Source organism: Canis aureus, chromosome 12 (genome assembly GCF_053574225.1).
Source record: "Canis aureus isolate CA01 chromosome 12, VMU_Caureus_v.1.0, whole genome shotgun sequence".
NCBI lineage: Eukaryota > Metazoa > Chordata > Mammalia > Carnivora > Canidae > Canis > Canis aureus.
This window is the reverse complement of record NC_135622.1, coordinates 35539007-35558850: the sequence shown is the minus strand read 5'-3', so window position 1 is coordinate 35558850 and position 19844 is coordinate 35539007. Positions and strand designations below refer to the sequence as shown.

The 19844-nt window shown below is 40.2% G+C and overlaps 1 protein-coding gene across 3 annotated transcripts in view; it reads right to left on the bottom strand.

Moving 5' to 3' along the window:
• Nucleotides 1-13497, bottom strand: part of STRN (striatin) — a 105823-nt gene extending 92326 nt beyond the window's left edge. Inside the window, exon 1 of one of the 3 annotated variants that reach the window (XM_077843619.1) lies at nucleotides 13184-13497. Coding sequence is in view for 2 of the 3 variants with exons in the window: in XM_077843617.1 (XP_077699743.1) it covers nucleotides 12032-12265 (234 nt within the window). In the remaining variant the exon portion in view is untranslated. Of the gene's footprint in view, nucleotides 1-12031; nucleotides 12405-13183 lie in introns of those variants that run through there. The other 2 variants (XM_077843617.1, XM_077843618.1) reach the window with 2 other exon arrangements.
• Nucleotides 13498-19844: the final 6347 nt, after the last annotated feature.

The following is a 19844-nucleotide window of genomic DNA, read 5'->3' as shown; positions in this document are numbered from 1 at the left end:
CAGAAAATAATATTCAATTCGTTATCTATTTAGAAGGAATAAGAAACATATATAAAATTTGAAGGCATGAGTTTCAGAAAAGAAAAAAAAAAATGTTATCTGACCCTGTTGACTATAAAGGCTTTTCAGGACATGATGCCAAAGACATTTCCTGGCAGTCAGTGTTTCAACACACAAAGGGAGAAGAAAACAAGCCTACACTCACAACTACCAAAGCCCAAGCACCATTTGCTACAGCTAACATCAAGCTGCAATTATGAAGCCAGTGGCATCCCTAAAATGAGCTCTGTCAGAATGACGTGGCAGGGCCTAGGCAATGCTCTACACAACAGAATAGAGATACTACTTGCTCTCAAAGTCTCCTTCCAGGAGTAGCCATAAGGCAGAACTAGCTAGCAGCAAGAGGGACAGATACACTGCTCCCCTACATACCGCCATATATCATACACTCACAAAATATGACAAACACTGTAAATATCAAAGATATCTGAGACACAAGACCTGCCGTTACGGCCACAATTTACCTGAGAGATAGGATATACATATTCAAAACACATATATTTAATAAATATTCAGTAACAATGTAGCCTCATATATGATTTAAGAACCATTTATTAAGGTGCCAGTAACTGCTAGACCTTAGAGAGATAAAAATGCCCTTAAGTGACTCAGAACCTAGTGAGCAAACAAATATGGAAAGTACGAGATGGGTGGTATAACTAAGACAAAGAAGTTCCCACCACTAATCCTCTCTTAACCAAACCTCTGGATTAACCAGTATTCTTCAGTCCCTTTGTAAAACACTGCCCAATGCCCTGGCACATTAAATATTCACAGCTGGAGTATGCTCTTCTTTATAGTTCACCCATCCACTGCGGTTATCTCAGTCAAGTTGTATAAGCTCACCAAGAGTCAACTTGGTTTCCTCCCAAACCTGTTTATGTCAATTGCACTTGTTGCTTTGATTAGATAATTCAATTAAATATTACATAAAGCAATAAAACACAGGTATGAAAAGAAAGACTAAGTTAAATGCTTTGGAAAGACAAGACAACAAAGACCTACAAAAAATACAGCTGTCACATGTTGGTGACACAACTGTAAAAGACTAGGGAAAAGTCATAAAAATCCATGATTCTACACTGTATACTCAAGGAAAACCAAAACTAGAGATCACAAGCCATGCATTAGTTTTTAGCATTAGCAATCACAAAACAATTATATGTAGTTTATTCAAGAAAGACAACACACAATTCTAATCAACATTCTAAAAAAAAAAAAAAAAGCGAAGAGCAGGTGGGCTTGGTCTTACAGTGGCAAATGAGTATACATTTATGTATTTTTAACTTAAGTGACTTGGTATCATTTCAACCAGGATTAACTGCCCAACCACTGGTCAGGATAGTGTCAGTCTTATACATACAAGCTTTTGGGGGAGCATGAGCATGATTATGTCTGGAGGTCAGAGAGGTTTTCCCCAAAGAAGAGAAACTGAATCTTGCTTGGAAGAGGATAAGAAATCACCAGGCAGACAAGTGAGGGAAAAATACCCCAACTCTACACTGACTGACAAGCATGAGAGAACAAGAAAAATGTCAAAATACTTCCTTCCATTTACCATGTCCAGGCCTATCACTCAAACTTTTCTTATGGCAAATTATTTATCCTCTCTCATCCACGAATTAGGGAATGAGTAGTAATACCTCCCACAAAGAATTTTGCAAAGAATAAAATAGATTACACATATGAAGTACTCTGCACTGTACCCAGCACAGGCTAAGAGGCCAACAATAACAAAAAGCTATTATTATTTTTGGAGGATAAAGAAGAAAGGAAGGGAAACAAGATAAGTATCAGGTTCAAGTACTGGGACCATGGTCCATCTTCCCCAACTAATCTAAAATTCAGTAAGTGTACTGACCCAGATCTCTAGGCTCCTCCTTGTTCCCTTTTAGCTTTATATGAATCCACATTCCTCGGGAGCAGGTTTTGGTTGTGTATATAATTTAGGCTCCTTTGCTGACTCCTTAACCTTCTCATTGAGGAAATACAAACAACAAAAAAAATAAGAACAAGTCCCAGACTGGGCTGTAATTTTCCATTAGGTGAACCTGCTATCACTCTTGTGGAATCTGACATCTTGTTTTTTTCTCCCAACTAGATATGCTGGTATTGGATCCAATTTCTGTCCCATGTAAATGAGTGCTAATGGAACCTGTATGTAACGCTCCCCCCGCCCTTTCCTTGAATCTCTGTAGTGCAGTTATGCCAAGAACCTATTCGCCACACCCAAAATACCTCTTCCACCCAACCCTATCCAATATTTCCCAAAGCTCTTCTTAATTCCAGGGCTTCTACTCCTTTACTTTTCTCCCAATCTTATCTACAAAAAAATAAAATCTTATTTTTCCTTGTGCCATACTGCTTTTAGCCAACTCTAACAATAAATTTTCCTCATTTATCAATATTTTCTAATATTCCATCATCCTTTTCAGATAAGGTACTTTTGTAATGAAAGTTACACAGAATGAAGTCTGTCAAAGAAAGTGACTTTATTTCTTCAAACACCTTAATGCATAACAGTAAATACAGAGTTGACATATTATTTTGTCCAAATAGAATATGTAGGCTGAGGGATCCCTGGGTGGTGCAGCAGTCTGGCGCCTGCCTTTGGCCCAGGGCGCGATCCTGGAGACCCGGGATCGAATCCCACGTCGGGCTCCCGGTGCATGGAGCCTGCTTCTCCCTCTGCCTGTGTCTCTGCCTCTCTCTCTCTCTCTCTGTGTGACTATCATAAATAAATAAAAATTAAAAAAAAAAAAAGAATATGTAGGCTGAGAATGACCTAATAACCGAAGCACTACACAAAAGCTGATATATGGTCAATAAACACTAACTATATTTTAAAAAAACAATACACATACACACAGAGAACTTAATTAGGCTACTCGCAGGACAAGCTGAAAAAGATCCAAATTTGCAGACTTTCTTAAAGAAATAAACATCTTATATTAGTATTCCCTACACAAAAATAAAATTATTAAAAGAAACTAGAGTGACACAATGTTAAACACTTTTGAGGAACATAAATTGTTGAAGACTTTCCTGAGTCCCTTAAAATACAGTAATTTCACTAAATTGTTCTGCTTGAAGAAAAGTTTAAAATATGAGAAGAATTTATATTATGACAGCTACTCAAAGCATAATTAATCATCTCAATATTGCAATCCACTTGGCTACTTCAGATCAGAAGCAGCTACACAGGGTGAGGGACTGATAAAAGGATATGATGTGATATGGAGAACAATGCCCGGGCCAGAGTAGCAGGACTCTTGGGTTCTAAACTAAATCTCCGCCAACTCACAAGACAACTTACTTCATCTCTCTCTGTGGCCCCACTGATAAAACAAAGGATGAAGACTACTGAAGATCTAAGGTCCCTCAAGAGGTAAAATATTCTTAGTCTAATGAAGAGAACAGAAAATTGAGAGTAGAGATATGGGGGGGGGGTGCCAAAAAAGGGTGCTGGGGGGAGGGTGTTGGTGTGTGTGTGCCCTAGAATTCTACAATTATAAGTGCTAAAATGAAGACTACAGATAAAATGGGCACTAAGGAGGGCACTTGATGGGATGAGCACTGGGTGTTATTACTATATGCTGGCAAATTGAATTTAAATATTTCAAAAACAAACAAACAAACAAACAAAAATACATGCTCTAGGAATTAAGAACAGTTCATGTGAGCAGTTTCTCCCTCCTGCTTCTGTCTGCTCCCGCTAACTCTCTGCTCGGTCTCTTCTTTTCTTCTACCTCCTTCCCCAGCTTCTCTCTTGCCTCAGATTTCTCTCTTGAACTCCAAAGTATCCTCTATTCCTATCCCCAGTCCTCAATGTTTACAAGTTATTATCACCTATTACTCTACACCTCTCTGGCCTGTCCCTTACTTCCAATACTGTCAGTTTATTGTCTTTAAACCACTAAGAGCAGGGCAAAGAGAGTCGAAGTAGCCATTATATGCCAAATGGATCCCTTAAACTAGATCTTGGTTTCTAAAATTTAATTTAAATAAATAACACAGTTAAAAGCATTCTCTCCATAGAAATCTCAACCAGCAAGAGCAAACCTATTATGGGTCACATACTTTGCATACTTGATCTTTTTAAAATTACAACTACTCTTGTTCCGTGAGTATGTTAGAATTCACAATTGACAAAGATGAGGCCTCAAGAAATTATATACTGGAAATGATGGAGTTAAGACCCATACTTTCCACAGCCACATTATGATTGGCAATAGATTGTGTTGTCAAATAGACCACCAAAGCAAGAAACTCTAAGGATCCCAAGGGCAAGTTTATTTCTAATGGCCCAGAACTGAAACCTAGACACCATTAAAAACACTCATAAACCAATCAAAAAGTATGGCTAAAATCAAGAAGAGAATAAGCTTTTGACAAAGGGAAATTATTCCAGATTATTTGGACTTTCAAACAACTTTCAAAGGCCGATTAGTAAAAGGGTTTGTTTGTTTTAAATTCTGCTTAAATTACCAAGATTTTGGAGAAAAGTTATAGTCTCCTCTCCTACCACCGAAACTCAGAAGAAGACTTAGAAGGTAAATAAAGTTTGGGGCTAAATTAGGATCTCTCTTAATAAAGAAACACTATCAATGATATTTCTCCACAATTACTGCACTATGCCTGTCCATTTTTGAAAGTAAGAGAATTCAGTTTCCAGTAACCGTGTCCTGAATTAACGCTTCTACTGAAAGCAGCTAAAAATTCTGGACATTTATACACCCATCTAAAAGGCAAAGCTGATAAGAAGTAAGAAATTATTTGGCCAAAGCTGAAGGGAAAATGAAAACTTAGTTAAGAAAACAAATGCCACTTTTGCCCTTTGGGTATGGCCAAATGGAACAAACCTTCAGCCTTACAGGACCCCAAGGGCAAAAATCAAAGACCAGAACCATCCAGTGTGAAAAGTCTAACAGGTGACATGCCTCACATTTAGCTAAGACCCTAAGGAGCTTATACCTTCAAGGCAAAGGTGAAGTACCCTGGTTCTCAACTGTATTTGGAACCAAAATTTGCATCAGCAGGGTGGTCAAGCAACTCAAGCAATGAATTTATTTTAAATGGTATTCTGGATTGGTAATGCCTCCAAAAACCTACCAGAAGCAAACGCAAAGAACTTCTGAAGAAGATACCTTTATTTGAGACCTCAGATTAGTCTTACACTTTTTCAAGGACCACAAGCAGCACACAAAGATAACCATGCATACAAAGAAACAAATCATCACGAACAAGTACCAGCAAAAACAAAAGATCACAGAAAGGTACCTTCAAGACCTCAGAAATAGGAAATACAGAGATACCAACTATAAAATAACTATACTTACTAGGTTTAAATAATAAAAGATGACTTGGGGTGCCTGGGTGGTTCAGTCAGTTAAGCAACTGACCTTGGTTTCGGCTCAGATCATGATCTCAGGGTCCTGAGATAAGCCCCATGTCAGGCCCCATACTTGGCACAGAGTCCGCTTGAAATTCCTTTCCCCTTCCCCTCCCCTCATCCCCATACACACACACTCTCTCTCTCTAAAATAATAAATAAAATAAAATAAAATAAAATAAAATAAAATAAAATAAAATAAAATAAAATAAAACCTGAAAATATCTTCAGGGAACAGGAAACTATTAAGAAAAGATCCAGTAGATTCAAAAAGGAACCAAACTGAACTTCAATAACAATCAAAATTAGAAATTCATTGGCTGGCTTTAAAAGATTCAACTGAAGAGAAAATTAATAGACTGGAAGATAAATCAGAATAAACAGATAAAGAATGTCTAAGATACATGTAACCAGACACCCAAAAGAAAAGGGAGTTAGGAGCAGAAATCTAAAAAGATAATGACTGAGGATTTTGCAGATTTTTCAAGGAGCCTAACAATGTTACAAACAAACAAACAAAAACTATATCCTGATAATCAGAATAAAACTAAAGAACACCAAAGTCAATACAAAACATTAAATGTAGCCAATAAAATAAGCTAGACAACAGAAGAACAGAGTAAAATATCCATATCTGTTGTTTCAAATAAAAAGAAAAATGATAAGCATTAGTGTGACTGATTATCTTAGAAAGTTCTACGATAAAGCAAGATAATATATCTGAAAGGGCTTAAAAAAATGTAAAGGTATCTGGAGACTTAAGTGATAGCTTGTATAAAACCTATTTTATTCTTGGTCATTCACCCTCTCCGTGGGGCCTCACTTTACCTACAAAAGAAAGTTGCAGCTGAATTGTTTCCAAAGTTCATTCTAGCTCAAAGATTATTCTATCATTATCTCTCTCAGTCAGAGGGAGGTGAATCAAATTATAATATTCTACTGGCTAAAAATAATATGCTAGCTATCATCAGAAAGAATAATAGAAATTATATCCCAAATTCTATAAAAAGCCATCCATATCTGGAATACTAATACATGTGTTAAAATCATCACACTATACATGTAAAATCAGAAATGAACAACTAAAGCAGTGGTTCTCAATCCTTGCTGCATATGAGGACTACCAGGGAGCTCAAAAAAATACTAATACCCAGGGCCCTAAATCCTAAGATTCTGATTTAATTGGTCTGAGGTAGAGCCCAGGGAATGGGTTATTTTAAAAGTTTCCCCAGATTAAAATTGAGCTAAAGCTGAGAAATATCCTGTGTACAAAATTATACCATACCACAGTGGAGTTCACCCGCTCCAAGTTTAAAGGATGTTGTTTAAAGAGCTGAATAAAACCAAAGATCAGTTTTATAAAGTAGTTAGTAAATATACAGGATTTGTTACCCAAGACATCATGCAATGTTAAGATAAACACCCTCAGAAAAATCTACACAAATTCCAAGATAACAGATGCATATTAAATTATAAGGAAAGGAAATAGAATTGAAGTATACAATCAATGTCGTGAGGCTGACGGTAAAGGCAACAATTCACTCCTATGAAACACCCTTTAGCACCAACCATCAGACCTGGAATATTAGACTGCCTGGTCCAGGATGGCACTTACATGCTCTAGCCTTAGAAGAGCTCTAAAGATCATGCTTTTTTCTCTGGAGACAAGGACATAAAAAAGAATGCAAATTTAACATCATGTTTTTGATACCATTTATCCATTCAGCACTTTTGTGTTGTGCCAGCCCTCTCTGAGGTATTTTAAAACATCTCATTTAATTCTCACAAGGTAGTTTATTATCTTCACCTTATACATGAGAAAACGAAGGTTCTCAAAGGTCAGAATTTGCTTGCCACTTTTGCCATAGAGTAAAATAGTAAGTCTTAGAGAAAAGATTGAAACCAGGTCTATGCCACATTCTCCCTCACCATAATTGTAAATAATATCACAAAATAAACTGTCATTTTAAGTGCTGTATCCATCTAAACGCTAAGTAAATCTTAACAGTCCTTTGCAGCTACTCAGTCAAAATAATTTTGAATCATACTTGACTCCTCTTTTCCGCACATTCTATTATTCTTCAGCATATCTTGTTGGTTTCTTTTTTTTTTTTTAAGATTTTATTTATTCATGAGACACACACACACACACACACACACACACACACACACACAGAGGCAGAGACACAGGCAGAGGGAGAAGCAGGCTCCATGCAGGGAGCCCGATGTGGGACTCGATCCTGGGTCTCCAGGATCAGGCCCTGGGCTGAAGGCGGTGCTAAACCGCTGAGCCACCATGGCTGCCCCATCTTGTTGGTTTCTATCTTCAAAAATGTACTTGGAATCCATTATATCTTGAAAATGTATCAAAATATATATTCATCTATTCCATCACTACCACCTTAGTACATCTCCAGCCTGGATGATTAAAATAGCCCCCTAACTAGACTCCCTAATTCATGTACTCTTGTCTTCCCTCTAAGTGTATTCTAAATCCTTGTAAAGGGTTCCTTTTAAAGATGGTATTGCTCTTTTGCTCAAAACATTTCAACAGTTGCCCATCTGGCAAAGGTAAAATCAAGGATCCTTACAATGGGCAAGACCCAGTATCTCTGTCATTTCTTCCATGCTTCTTCTCTTTAGCCACATGTGCCTCATTATTCCTCAAACATTGTAAGTATGCTCCCTTCCCACTACTGTTCTCTCAGGGCCTAGAACATTCTTTCCTTACTTTCTTTCACCTTTTCAAGTCTTGCTCAAATGGCATCTCATCAGTTAAGCCCCAGTCCATCCTCTCAAGCATTTCATATCCAACTTATACCATGTTATCATGGTGCTCGCTACCATCCAATACATTGTATATATAGGTATGTTGTCTGCCTTCCTCCAGAATTTAAGCTGCATGAAAGTAGGCCCTATTTTAATCACTCTTGTGTCTCAAGTGCCTAGAACAGGAGATGACATAAAGCAGGTGATTGAAAAACCTGTTTAATGAAAATATGAATCAGTAATGCCAAAATACAGATTAATAAACACTGTGGTAGACAGTCTCTGTGCCACATGCCCTAAGCTACTCAATCATATCATCTTTTCACACAATTTTAGCATTTCCAAGTAAATGGCAGAGCCCCCGCCCTCCCCCCCCCCCCCGCCACTACACACGCACTCAAAATCTAAGGGCAATAAATTTTATTTATTCATATGCCGGCTCTCTGTTAAGTCAGTAGTTTCAAATTAAGTTCTCATTACCTTATAAAGTTCTTTCTTCCTGCTATTCTCCCCATTCACTGCTAGCTCTCCTCTTCAATGCTATTCTAAGAAAATTTAAGCCCCCAAAGCTATAAATATTGATTTTTCTGCATCTTGCTTGTTTTATCACTCCTTCACTGCATGCTCTTTTGAGGTCATCTAGCTCAATGTCTCACATATAGAAAATTATCTCAAATGTTATGGTTAGTATTCCAACTCTACTTCCTTTCACAAATATAAAGCTCAGTAATAATCCTAACCATTCTTTTCCCATAAATTACCTATTTTCATCTGAATGGTGGTAATGAGGCGGGAGAGAGATTATCAAAAATAAAGAGAATTCTATATTAACCAAGATGGGCAAAGGGTGAGGGTAGGAGGGGAATGACAAGTCTGTGGCACAACATAGCTGGTTCCTTCCTCCCAAGACCTGAAGAAGGGAGGAAGTGGTAAAGGCAGGCCAGGTAGATGAAAACTTGGATTGGCTTGCACAACTCTGCCCTGGCAACCTGAAAGAGCAGGACCGACAGGTTCCTGAAGGGAGAAATTAGACAATCTTAAACGTATTTTTGTTGACTTTGGTGTTAATGGCTTGAGAAGAGATTAAAAAATCAAAAGGGGCACACTAACTGATCCAAATTTCATCATCATTCATTCAACTCTTACTTCCCATCATTTTTTTCTAGGAAAATTCCAATGGCAAAAGAAAAATGAAAGGAGATGTTCATATTTAATGATGTTGATGAAATGATTTTAAAAATATATTTTAAATTGTGAGATTCCTGCAAACTCTCTCCACCAAAATACAAAAGCAGAACAAAAATACATGATATTTGTCTGTCTAGAAAATATGACACATTTTTAACGTTTAACGTTCCTCCACAGATGCTTAAGTTAACCTGAGCGCAAACCAAATATACTGTAAAAATGTAGTGCCTTCAAGGTGATGAGCACCAATGGGAAACCTACTTGAACTTTAACATTTGCCATAAATAACCCGGGAAGTAGCGTGCCCACATGCCTGTGTGTGTGTTTAAAACTGAAGAGTAGGGATGCCTGGGTGGCTCAACGGTTGAGCGTCTGCCTTTGGCCCAGGGCCTGATCCTGGATTCCGGGGATCGAGTCCGGGGATAGGGCTCCTTGCATGCAGCCTGCTTCTCTCCCCGCTGCTGTGTCTCAGCCTCTCTTTCTGTGTCTCTCGTGAATAAATAAATAAATAAATAAAATCTTAAAGAAAAAATAAAACTGAAGAGTGACTACAATTAATACCACAGGTAAACTGAAAAGTTAAAATGGAGGAGTGGATGAGGAGCACTGGGAGATCTGACAAGGGGTGAGAGGAGCTGGAAATTCCCAAACCTCTACAAGTAAGAAGAATTATCTTGCTTTTGACCGAATTAGTGTGACTCACCTTCCCTAAACTGGAAATTAAAATTTAAGCAGTCACATACAAAAATCATTCTTCACACCTGAATAATGTCAAAAATTAAAGCCTACCTTTCACACTTTTTTGAAGTCTGAAATCCACAAGCCCATTTACAGAACACATTACTAATAAAGTGAATTACTAATAAATTAGAAAAGGCAGGTAAGTCTGCTTGTTATTTATACATATATAATATTTATATATTATGGTCACATTTATTTTGAGAAAAATTACAAATATCATAGACTAGATACTGAAGTACCTAACAGTAGAAATAAAAAAGCTGCCAAAGAATATAAACATACAATTGTAGAAATAAAGAAAGAGAAAAAATTTTAATAACTATGGGTCATTGCCTTGATTCATTCAACTCCTCCCAGAGGCCTTCCTTAACGACCACATCTAAAATAAAATAGCTGCCCTATCGCACTCTATTTCCTGTGCCTGATTTATTTTTCTCATCCAAGTTGCCACTAGGTTCAGTATATTATACACTTGCATTTGCTGACTTTGCCTGCCTACTAAAATGTAAGCTCTATGAGGGCAGAGTTGCTGTCAGTTTTGTTAATACCAGGGCCTAGAGGCACACAGCTGGCGCTCAATAAATGTACTGAATAAATAAAAGATGAAACAAGTTCGGAGAGGCCAAAGGATTTCCTCAAGGTCAGTGCTAGCAGCAAGCGCAGCGATTAGGTACTGTAAGTCGGTCTACTCCCTCTTTCCACAGCCACTTCCACTACGCCAAAACACCCTGTTCCAGCACATGATTCTATTTAACAGATTTCTCCTTTTTTTTTAAGTGCCAAAGAAAATACACGTTACCAAAAAAAGTGACACACTGGGTAGCGTTTTAACTTCAAGTGTTTCACCAACCAAAACTATACTCAGATTTCCTAAGCACACAGGATTAGCCAGTAAAACAGAAAGGCAGAGCTACTACTCAGTTAAGTTCCTTGTGAAATTGGTGCATGCCTTGGTAGTTTTAAGAACGAGCCACTGAAACCCACTTAGCAATTCAGAAGGGCCAGTAAACTATCAGCCTCACTTTCTGCTAAGAGCCCACAACAGCTCCTTCCTGGATATACTTTATCTCGCAGATTATGCAAGGGAAATGTAACCAACTTTAGAGTCCCTCTTAGTTCCTTTCAAGGTACAAGCCAATCTCACTAAGCACTGGACATAAAATTAACCCTTGGCAAGTTTCAGATTCCGAGGACAGGAAACCATCCCCGAACCATCACCTGACTGTGATCATCTGGGTCCTTCCATCGAAATCCGTGAACCTGAAATACCTAAAAGGAACGCGGGAGGAGGTAAGGAAGAGGAGAGAGAAAAACATTTCCAGACATCCAAAAAGGACCTGATATTCCTATTGATACTTTGGCCCAACATGAGCTCCTCGCCTCAAGTCAAGGCCCCACGGACACGACTCGGTGCTGTCTTCATCACCTTCTTTCCAGAGACAGGAGCCAACTACCAATACCTTTCGCAAGGAACATCGCTAGACCTAGGATGGGACTCACTGGGGCAGAGGATGATTTGCTCGACGTCTCTCAGAAACTACTGTCAGCCCAATTAGTAAACCGAAAGGGACGACCTGAAATGTGGGACGGCGAGAGAGTTGAAAGGAGACGGAGTTAAGAGTGAGAAGGAGCAGACGGAAAGGAGCGGGGAGGGTAAACAACGCATCGAGGGCGGGAATGGGACGCCGGTCGAGGAAGTGGGGTCAGCGAAAGGTAAAGGTGAAGGGGGTAAAGGGGCGCGCTGGTGGGTGGGCTGGGCCGGAGGCAAAGGGGGAGGGGACGAGCGGGGGGGAGGGGAGGGGGGAAGGGGGAAGGGTCCTGGGCGGGGCGGAAGGCAGCGAAGAGGCGGGATGAGGAGGGCCAGGCCGGGAGGGTCTTTACCTGCAGCTCCGCCCGCTCCACCTCCCACTGGGCTCTCTCCACCTCGAAGCGGGCCCACTCGTGCTGCAGGAAGTGCAGGATCCCGGGGAGGCTGTACTGGGCTCGCGCCGCCCCCGCCGCAGCCGCCCCGTCGCCAGCCGCGGCAGCCTCCGCCAGAGGCCCGAGACTCTTGGCACCGCCGGCGCCCGGGTGGTTGTTGCTGAAGAAGACGCCGGGACCCGCCTGCTCGTCCATGGCGGCCGCAGGAACCCCGGGAGCTGCCCAGGCGCCCAGCAGCGGAGGCAACGGCGGCGGCCAGCAGCGCCTCCTCCAGCCTCCGCCGCTCCCCGCCCACACCCCAGTCAGCAGGGAGCAGCCGCCTGGGCGCGGGGGCCGGCCGAGCCCGGGACGGGCCGGGAAATGGGTCAACTGCGGCGCGCGGGAGGCCCGGGGCTTGCTGGGAAATGTAGTCGCGGGGCGTGGCGGCGGCGAGCGCGGCGGCGGCGGCGGCGGCGGCCTGTGGGGCTGCCGGCGGCTGGGGCGCGGCCGCAGCCCCGCCCCCCCGGGTCCGCCGGGTCAGCCCCTGCGCGCGGCGGGGGGGCAGGGGGGGCAGGGGGGGCGCCCGCCGGCCCGGAGCGCGCGGGTTTCCTCGCCAGTCCCCCCGCCTCCTCGCACGCGGAAGTTCTCAGGCGGCGCGCCCTGTTGCACACACACACACACACACGCACACACGGAAGTTGTCGCGCCAAGATACCAGGCTGAGCTGCCCATCTCTCGGGGCTTCCTGGTGGTTCTGCTGAGGAGCAGGCTCGGCGCGGGGCGGGGCTCGGAGGTCCGGCCGCTGGACCGGGGATCGCCCGCTAGCTGGGCTCCGCTCCCCGTGGCTGCGGCCACTCCTCGAGTCTGGATGCCTGCTTACCGCTGTCGCTCCTCTTTCGTTTTCTCTCGGGGGTTCAGACCTGTTGCCTGCTCAGTTTCCACGAATAAGAACTCTAACCACCCCTCTCTCCTGCACCCCCCCACCCCCTTCCAGCTTCTATATTCTGGGTGGCCGGCGCCTCGCCTCTGAAGCCCTGCTCGGCCGCAGTCCCCTTCTCCTGCAGTCTTGCAACAGTCCTGACCCCGGAAAGCTTCCCCTGCCCAAGGCTGTTGTTTCCGTCTCCTTTCGCCTACCTTTTCCCGCGCAGTTCTTACTCAGTCCAACTCAGTAGATATTTGGTTGTCGGTTATTTCTGTCACTGTGGATGTAGAGGTAAATGACACGGTTCCTGTCGTTCAAAGGGAGGTTGCCAGGCACCTGATCAATTATCACAGAGCTTTAGATCAACGCTCCCCGCTCCCCGAGAGAACAAAGTCCCCTTCTCTTCTCTGCAACAGTCCTAGGTATCCAGGCGCTTCTCCCTTTTCACTTGTCCCGGTTCCAGGTTCTCCCCTGGTTCACCGGCTTAGCCCCACCAAAGGTGCACCAAAGTCCTTTCAAGGGTTTCTCTGTTAAGTGTTATCCTCCGAAGCCCCTGAAATTATGTCACGATGAGTTCACGCTGCAAACACAATGAAAGGAAGGCGCCTGGAAAAATTGAACACATAATGAAATGAAGCCCTTATCTTGTCCTCATGATGAGTTATTAGTAATTCTTTTGTTTTGTGGAATGGACTTCTGGAAGACCAGACCTGATGGTTGTGGGGAAAAAAAAATTAAACATTTAGGCTGGTTATGGACATGTCAGGGAAGGACATCCTGTTCCTGTCCTCCCCTCCCCCCATCCCTTCCCATAGCTACTTGTGGAAAGGACAGGAAACACATTGTATCTGCTCTGGTTGCAAATAAAGATGGCAAGCTCTCTTTTCTCACTTATTGAATGTTTCTGCTTCATGAATTCATTCTTTAGTATAATAAAAGTTTCATCCAGCCTTGGCCAAATTCCCTGTGTCATAAATTAATTTAGCTGTAAGTGTCCTTTGAGACACTGCCCAATCCTCTCATTTTATAGCTCAAGAAACTGAAGTCCAAAGAAGTTGAGACTTGTCCACAGTGAGGCTTTGAGTGGATGTCATAGCCAAAATTAGAAACCAGAATTCCTGACTTCTAGCTCATTGATCTTTCCATTAACACGTTGCCTTCTTTCTTACTTCTCAGGTCTACCAGAATACCAATGGGCTAATAATGCCACAATGGTATATTTTTTTCATCTGGAAGATTTAAATACTCCTATGAATTGTGAATGTTAAAAGTTTTTTTTCCTCTGATAAAAGACATGTCTGACAATTCCCTGAAATAAATTTTGTAACACACTATAAAACATAATTAAATTTAATGGTAGCTATTTAAGAACCCATAAGTCCTTTAGCTAGACTACCAAGAAAAAAAAAGAGAGAGAGAGGACTCAAATAAATAAAATCAGAAATGAGAGAGGAGATATTACAACTATATCACAGAAATACAAAGGATCATAAGGGACTGCTATAAACAATCATATGTCAACAAATTGGACAACCTAGAAGAAATTAATAAATTCTTTGAATTCCTTATCAAGACTTAATCATGAAGAAACAGAAAACCGGAAAGACTGATTACTACTAAGTAGAAACAGGAACCAATAACATCCCAATAAATAAAAGTCTAGGACCAAATGGCTTCACTGGTGATTTCTATAGAACATTCAAGGAAAAACTAATATCAATCCTTCCCAAACTCTTCCAAAAAACAGAAAAGGAGGGAAGTCTTTCAAACTCCTTTTATGGGGCCAACATTACCCTGATACCAAAACCAGATAAGTTTGCCACAAAAAAAGAAAATTGTGGGCCAATATCCCTGATGATCACAGATGCAAAAATCATTGACAAAATATTAGCAAACCTACATTGAAAGGATCATACACCATTGTCAAGTGAAATTTACTCTAGGGATGCAAGGATAGTTCAACATCTCCAAGTCAGTAAGTGTGATACACCATGTTAACCAAATTCAACATCCATTTATGATTCAAAAACAACAACACTCAGCAAGGCAGGTATAGAGGGAATGCACCTCAACATAATAACAGCCATCTATGACAAGACAACAGCTAACATGATACTCAATAGTGAGAAACCGGAAGCTTTTCCTTTAAGATCAGGAACAAGACAAGGATGCCTAATTTCACCACTTTCATTCAACATACTACTGGAAGTCCTAAATTGAGCATTTAGGCAAGAAAGATAAATAAAAGGCACCCAAATTGGAAAGGAAGAGGTACTATTTGTAGTTTATTTGTAGATTTCATGATATTATATATAGAAAACCCTAAAAACTCTATCAAAAAACTGTTGGAACTAATAAGTGAATCCAATAAAGTTGCAGGACACAAAATCAATACACAAAAATGTTGTATTTCTATACACTAATAATGAACTATCAGAAAGATAAATTATAAAAATAATCCAATCACAAGGAATGAAAGAATAAAATACCTAGGAATAATTTGACAAATGGGATTAAAGACATGTATACTGAAAACTACCAGATATTAAGAAATTAAAGAAGACATAAACAAATCCAAGGATATTCCATGCTCATGGATTGGAAGAGTTAACATTGTTAAATGTCCATACTACCCAAAGCAATCTACAGATCAGTGCAATCCCTATCAAAATTCTAAGGGCATTTTTCACAAAAATAGAACAAACAATGCTAAAATTTGTATGAAACAAGAAAAGACCCCAAATAGCCAGAGCAATCTTGAGCAAGAAGAACCTCAATTTTATTCCTCACTCTACAATTATCCAAATCTAGAAATCTTGGACAAATGTTTTAACTTTTTTTTTAGTCACTGTTCTGTCATTTTTAATATGAGAATGATGTTTACCTTACAAAGTTACCATGAAGATTAGATGAAAAAGGGGCACCTGAGTGGCTCAGTCAGTGAAGTGTCTGCCTTCCGGCTCAGGTCATGATACTGGAGTCCTGGGATTGAGCCCCATATTGGTCTCCTCCCTCGGTGGGGAGACTTTTTCTCCCTCTGCCCCTCCCCCACCGCTCGCATTTGTGTGTGTGTGTGTGTGTGTGTGTGTGTGTGCATGCGCACATGTTCTCTTTCAAATAAATAAAATCTTTAAAAAAAATTATATGACAGAAAAAAATGTGAAGTACCCTAGCATAGTGCTTGACATAGAGCATATAACAAATAATGATAGCTATTATTGTAACAGAGTTCAAGACTAACCGAATAACACATAAGAATAATAAATACTGGGGCTCAAAAATTATTCTTTTCTTTCTCATTCCCTACTTAGAACTTTAATTCATCTACCTCTGAAACTAATGATGTAGTATATGTTGGCTAATTGAATTTAAATTTAAAAAAAAGAAAAAGAAAAAAAATTTTTAATTCAGCGGAACTAAAATAATCTTCAAAAAATTCACATCTATGCCTCACCATTAAACCTCGGACCTGAAGGTGTTGCTGATTTCCTGTTTATTTCATTTTATAATAAATAAAGCATGTCACACAAAAAATAAAGTTTCCTTCTGAAGCACAGAGAGCAGCTGTCAAAATGTTGTTTTATGTATTGGTATAACTAATTTAAAAAACGAAAAATTGTGGGACGATTGGGTGGCTCAGTGGCTGAGCATCTGCCTTCAGCTCAGGATGATTCAGGGGTCCCGGGATGGAATCCCATATGGGGCTCCCAGCAGGGAGCCTGCTTCTCCCTCTGCATCTGTCTCTACCTCTCTCTCTCTCTCCCATGAATAAATAAATAAAATCTTTAAAAAATAAATAAAGTGAAAAATTGTGAAATGCTAAACAGTTATTTAGATAATTGTAGTGCTTGCTTTTTTTTTGTTGCTCTGGGTGTGTTATGTGGGATGGGGATTATAGTTCCATGAAATGACAAGTCATCTACTCTTTTTTTTTTTCATTTTTTATTAAAATGAGTGGCTATTTAAAACAACAACAACAACAACAACAACTGTCCACTGAGTGGCTGGCTCAGTGGTAGAATGTGCAACTCTTGAGACTCTTGATCTCAGGGGTCATGAGTTCGAGCCCCATGTTGGGTGTAGAATTTGCTTTAATTTTTTTTAATAGAAAAAATAAAAACCTCTCCAAAATGACCATTCATCTGGGTCTCTGACTTTTTAACTGCTCCAAGAAAAGTCTTCAACTTGATCTTCATGGCTTTTTCAGAATTCTGGCCAGAGAATAGACCACTTGAGTGGAGACAGGCCTGTGCTGGCATGAAGAGAACTTTGGGGAACATATGCAATAGCCCACTGTTTATCAGCCTCTATACTATCTGCCACTCCCTGATTGCCCTCACCTCTCCTTGCTGCCTCCCCTGCTTCTACTTTTCTTCAGCCTCCAAACTTCCTCTCGAGATTTGAAGTCTGGTAATGACTAGGTTGGGAAAACAGCCAATAACAGATTGGGAAGTGAAGGCATTCCATTATTTGAAAATGTTCTTGGAGTTCAAGAATTAAATATACATCATAGTCATGTGATAGAATGGGAAAGTCTCCTCTATCATCATTTATGATTATTATTCTTATTTTCTTTTGGAAGAGTGGTTGAAATTAGAGGGTTGCCCAATTTTCTTTTTTAAATGAAATTTCATTTTATTTGACTAACACTTTTTAATACATTTGACTAATTAAGTAAGATTTTATTTTGAAATTAAAATTAATTTTAATTTTGTAGTGACTGATATGTGGAGGAAGAAATACTTAAAATCTAAAATCAGGATTGCTTTCATTATCTATACTGCTAAGACTGCAGGAGACTAAAATGATAATACACATCTGAAGCTGTAGCAAGACTTCTCTTAGAATATAGAACTTAAAGTTCTGTTCCTCTAAGAAACAAACAATGGGTTTTTGAACACATACTTTTTCTTTCTCCCCATCAGCTCCATTCCTTGCCTCTCTACCCATTTCTCTTTTAACATTCCCAGTGAATGGAAGGTCTACCCTACAAGTTCTTATCTTCCTCCTCTTCTCTACTTTAATAACTACAGTGCCCCCATTTCTAAGGAAGGAATGGAATTTCAATTAATTCATGTATCTCCATTACATAAAAATAACCGTTGTGGGACTTGGGGTAGGGAGAGAACATTTTTATAAGCTGGCTCTTCCTGCCAACCATGCAGCAGAGATGTACTGGTTTTTAGGTGAAGCCTTTGCTGAGAAGATACCCAGTTGTCATGTGGATTTGAATTGCTCAGAACAGTATCTCCCCCCAAACTCCTATCTGATAGCTGAAATATAAACTAAATCAGTTCTCAAAAGAATCCAAAGTGGTACCTTTTTTTTTTTTTTTCCAAACATGACAGGGAAAAATCTGGGCATTGTGCCAGAAAAACAAGTAAGGTGAGTGAGGTTAAAGAGGTCTGACACATTTTTGTTTTAGATTTTGGAGACCTCTGTTTTCTTAATGTTTGTCTAAACAAGATTTGGTGTGTTTTGTATGTAGTATATATCTCTCTCCCTCTTCCCTACAGGCCTTCAATATGCTACTGCTGTTCAGTATGTATTAATTTTAGCACTTGCAGTTAGTTGTTCTCTGTAATGGAAAATTCTGCCATTATCTATGTTATCTCCTTTCCCAGATTTCCCCCCAGCTGCAGGACATGAAGTAACAAAAGGAGTGGTTTGAACCAGCTTATACACACTTTCACATGAAATCATAATGTGTAACATTATAACTTGTAAGCTGATTGTATTCAAGCTTCTGGAGCCAATATATGCATTTTCCTTACAGGAGAAAAAGATCATTTAAATAATCTAAATAATACCATTTTTAGGATATGGCAATAATCACATTAATGCTGCAATGTTTTTAAGAGAATGTACCAGATTAAGACATGAAGGAAGAGTATAAATCAATTAGCAGAAGGTGGAATAGAGCTTTTTAAGCAAAATTCAAACACTTGAGGAAGAAAAGTACTTATTGCATTTGAAAGAAGTCCAATATAGCTGACATAAAGAGCAAGAGGAGGGCACCTCGGTGGTCAGTGGTTGAGCATCTGCCTTTGGCTCAGGGCGTGATCCCGGGGTCCTGGGATAGAGTCCCACATTGGGCTCCCTGTGAGGAACCTGCTTCTCCCTCTGCCTATGTCTCTGCTTCTCTCTGTGTGTCTCTTATGAATAAATACAATTTAAAAAAAAAAAAAAGCATGAGGCAAGTAATAGCAATTATTATTTTTATAGCTAGTAGTTATGAGCATTTACTAAAAATAAATAATGCACTTTGTACGCATTAGCTCAATCTTTACAATGTCCTTAAGGGGTAAGTTCTAATTTTTTTTTAAAGAGTTTATTTGTTTTGAGAGAGAGAGAGAGAGAGAGAGACCAGGGAGAGGAACAGAAGGAGAAGGACAAACAGACTTCACGCTGAGAATGGAGCCTGATGTGGGGCTGAAAGCTGGGGTCCTCCCACAGTCCTGAGATTACAACTGTAGCTGGAATCGAGTCGGACACTTACCCAACTAAGCCACCCAGGCGCACTTGACAGATTGGAACACTACTATGTGGCCATAGGACCTGCATGAGGAGGTGAAGTAGGCAAGGGCCAGATTATGCAGGGCCTTGCAGGTTACCCTAAAAAACTGGTCTTTTTGCTAAGGTAAGCAACTGGAGAGTTTTCAGTAAGGTAAAAAAATTATAAAGATCATTTCATTTTCTGTATGGAAAATATAGTATCAACTGACATTTCTAAATTGTTTTCTAAGGGTCTGGTACTATTTTTAAGGTCATTTGCAAGTATAACTTATTTCAACAGCTACTCTATAAAATAAGTATTGTTATTTTCATTTTACAGATGCAGAAACTGAGGCACAGAGAGAATAAGTGACTTAC